At 31.1% G+C, this 2,813-nt stretch overlaps 1 protein-coding gene across 1 annotated transcript; it reads left to right on the top strand.

Moving 5' to 3' along the window:
• On the top strand, positions 934-2,407 carry LOC109217287 (replication protein A 70 kDa DNA-binding subunit A-like). The gene is made up of 7 exons (XM_019381521.1): positions 934-951; positions 1,039-1,091; positions 1,308-1,443; positions 1,631-1,788; positions 1,855-1,975; positions 2,040-2,228; positions 2,336-2,407. Exons 1-7 carry the CDS (start codon positions 934-936, stop codon positions 2,405-2,407), a joined length of 747 nt encoding a protein of 248 aa, XP_019237066.1.

The raw sequence follows: 2,813 nt of genomic DNA, 5'->3' as shown, positions 1-2,813 counted from the left end.
TATATATATATATATATATATATATATATATATATATATATATATATATATATATATATATATATATGTAAGTGTGTTTTATCTTCTTTTATTTAATTAAAAAAAGGGGTTAAGAAAAGTTAAAGAAATATATATAAAGTTAAAAAAAAAAAAAAACCTCCCAAACTTCCCACTCCCTCACGTCTCTACCCCACAATTTCTAACCCCCCCCAACTTCAAAACCCACGTTCCCACTCTTCTCCTCCATAATCTTCACACATACACACTACATCACAATATAAAAGGGACATCTTGAACAAAGAAGAAAAGAACGTAAAAAGGAAAAAAGGATCTGACAAAAAGCAAAAAAAACAAAAAGTGAAAAGACAAAAGAAAAAGGGAACAAAGAACTGGAAAAAACGAAAAAAGCAAAAAAAGAAAGAAGGAGACGGAAGAGAACAAAGAAAGAGTAAAAAAGAAAAAGGAAAGAAGTTTTTCTAGATAAAGGTTTGAGAGATTCTCGTGTAATTAGGAGGTCGAGTTTCCGTTCGTGGCTTCGGGTTCGACGCGCTACTATTTTGTCCGGCGTGAGTTTCGATATTGGATTGGAATTGTACTGGCTCTCTTTCTTGTATTACTGGAACTCTTTTGCTAAGGTTTTGATTCTATCCTTCTTCACTATTATTTTTTAAATAGTCTTTGAATAAATTCAGAGCATTAGGATTTGGTTCCTTTTAGTAGTATTTTATTTTCCATAACTGATATTTATGCGCTTTATCTTTTTGAATCCTTTTCAACTCTCTATTTTATCTACTCCGTCTGAAATTGCTTTGCAACTATGGCTACACAATTTCATGATATCAACCAAATTTCAGGCAACTCGATGCAATGGAATCTCAAAGTTAGAGTCGTTCGAATGTGGGTAATCCCAGATCGAGGTTTACCATTAATTACATGTTTTTTTCAATTTTAGTTTATAAATATTATATAATTTCAGATTTATAATTATAGTAAATCTAATACACATGTAATTACTCAGTGCGTAGTTGTTGGTATCAGACAAAGATATGGATTAATCCTACGCTACCGCAATCTACTGAGTTTAAATCCAGGTTTGTCAAGTGTATAATCCTTTTCTATATGTGCAAAAAATATAAAAATAGTATTGACAAAACAAATTAGTAGGTAAATAATAATTTATATATGCACGGCAAATGTTCATAAATTTGTATATTATAAACCTACATGACAAAAGTTCATAAACCTACAGAACAAAAGTTTGCATTTCTTATATATTCATTATCTTCCTTAATTTTCGACTTATGCAGATTCCTGGCAGTACGTCAATCAAACTTTGAGCGGATCACCCAAACAAGTTCACAGCAAAGTTACTCTGTTAGAGATGAGTTAGACAAAGGAATTGTACTGTTTAAAACTATTAGGGATTTAGTTCAGTGTACGGAGGTGAGTTTAATTTAGTGTTACGATTTTATTTACCTTATGTTTTCTGTTTTGCATTTACAATGACTAAGGTTTTGTATTGTTTAAAATTATTATTTAGTTCAGTGCACGCAAATGATTTTAATTTACTATAATATTATATGTACGTTATGTTTTGCATTTACAATAATATTTTCTTTATGTTAAATAGGAATGTAGCTATTGGATTACGGCAAAATTGGTGAATTTGGAACTTGACCGGGGATGGTCATACTTGGCATGCAACAAGTGTACTAGAAAGGTTGACAAAGTTGGTACTACATACTTTTGTAAGAAATGCAATGAAGAAGCATCTTCTATTACTCACAGGTAATTACTAATATATATAAATTTTTATAAAAAATATGCATAAAGTTAATCAAAATTGAGTTGCAGGTATAGGCTTCAAGTTCGTGTTATGGATGGAACCGTTTTTATCTTATTATTGCTTTGGAATCGCGATGCTATGCAGCTTATAGGGAAGTCCGCAAAAGAACTTAAGGAAGGATTAGTTGAGGTATAATACTAAACTTAATTTAGTTGTCAATTATAATATTTCTAACCTCTGAAATTTGGTGTAGACCTCAATTGCGGATGCTGATTGTTCTTATCCAACTGAACTGGACGATATTGTTTATAAAAAATTCATGTTCAAGGTTATTGTTAAGAAAGAGAATATTGAGTCACAGGTCGAAATCTACAATGATTTTAAGATTATTGATGATGATGAACTTCTGGAGGAATACGACAAATTCGACGACACTATCACAGTAAACATTTTTACTTACAAACCTATGAATACTAAATTTGAACTATAAATACTTTTACACTCATAAGATGAATATTTTTTTGGCTTTGTTTTTAACATGATCCACAGTTTTTTGATGGACAAAGCTCAAGTGGAGAGAAGATTTTCGAGGTAAATTTCATGAAATTAAAACTTTTATAAGATAATCCTCCTCATCCTTTCTTTTAAGAAGATGAAAAAGATATTAGTTTAAGACACTGGTGTGCTAGGTGATGTTCTTGGTGTACTACCACCAGCCTTGGCAGTAACTATCAGTATATGGTTTGGTTTTTATCTTGATCAATAGTGTGGTTATTAAGCAATGGCACATATATGATAACACAAGACAAATTGATTTATGACTCCAAAAGTGGTATTACTAATTAGAAAGACATACCCTAGCAAGACACTTTGGAAAAAGACAGCAAAGTCCAACCCCACATGGTCAATAAGCTCAAGATTCAGGCATTTTCAGTCCATTCCAATTCATGAACCTTATATACGTCCAATCAGCATTACTTGCTAAATCAAGAAAAATCAAACCCAATCAAATCTATACAATAATGAC

Source organism: Nicotiana attenuata, chromosome 2, assembly GCF_001879085.1.
Source record: "Nicotiana attenuata strain UT chromosome 2, NIATTr2, whole genome shotgun sequence".
Lineage (NCBI taxonomy): Eukaryota > Viridiplantae > Streptophyta > Magnoliopsida > Solanales > Solanaceae > Nicotiana > Nicotiana attenuata.
This window is presented reverse-complemented; position numbering and strand designations above follow the sequence as displayed.

What these genes read in the sequence shown, in the direction of transcription:
- LOC109217287 (XM_019381521.1), top strand. An exon ending in ATTTAGTTCAGTGTACGGAG is followed by an intron (nt 1,444 to 1,630) that starts GTGAGTTTAATT and finishes TATGTTAAATAG; the next exon opens with GAATGTAGCTATTGGATTAC. An exon ending in TTAAGGAAGGATTAGTTGAG is followed by an intron (nt 1,976 to 2,039) that starts GTATAATACTAA and finishes AATTTGGTGTAG; the next exon opens with ACCTCAATTGCGGATGCTGA.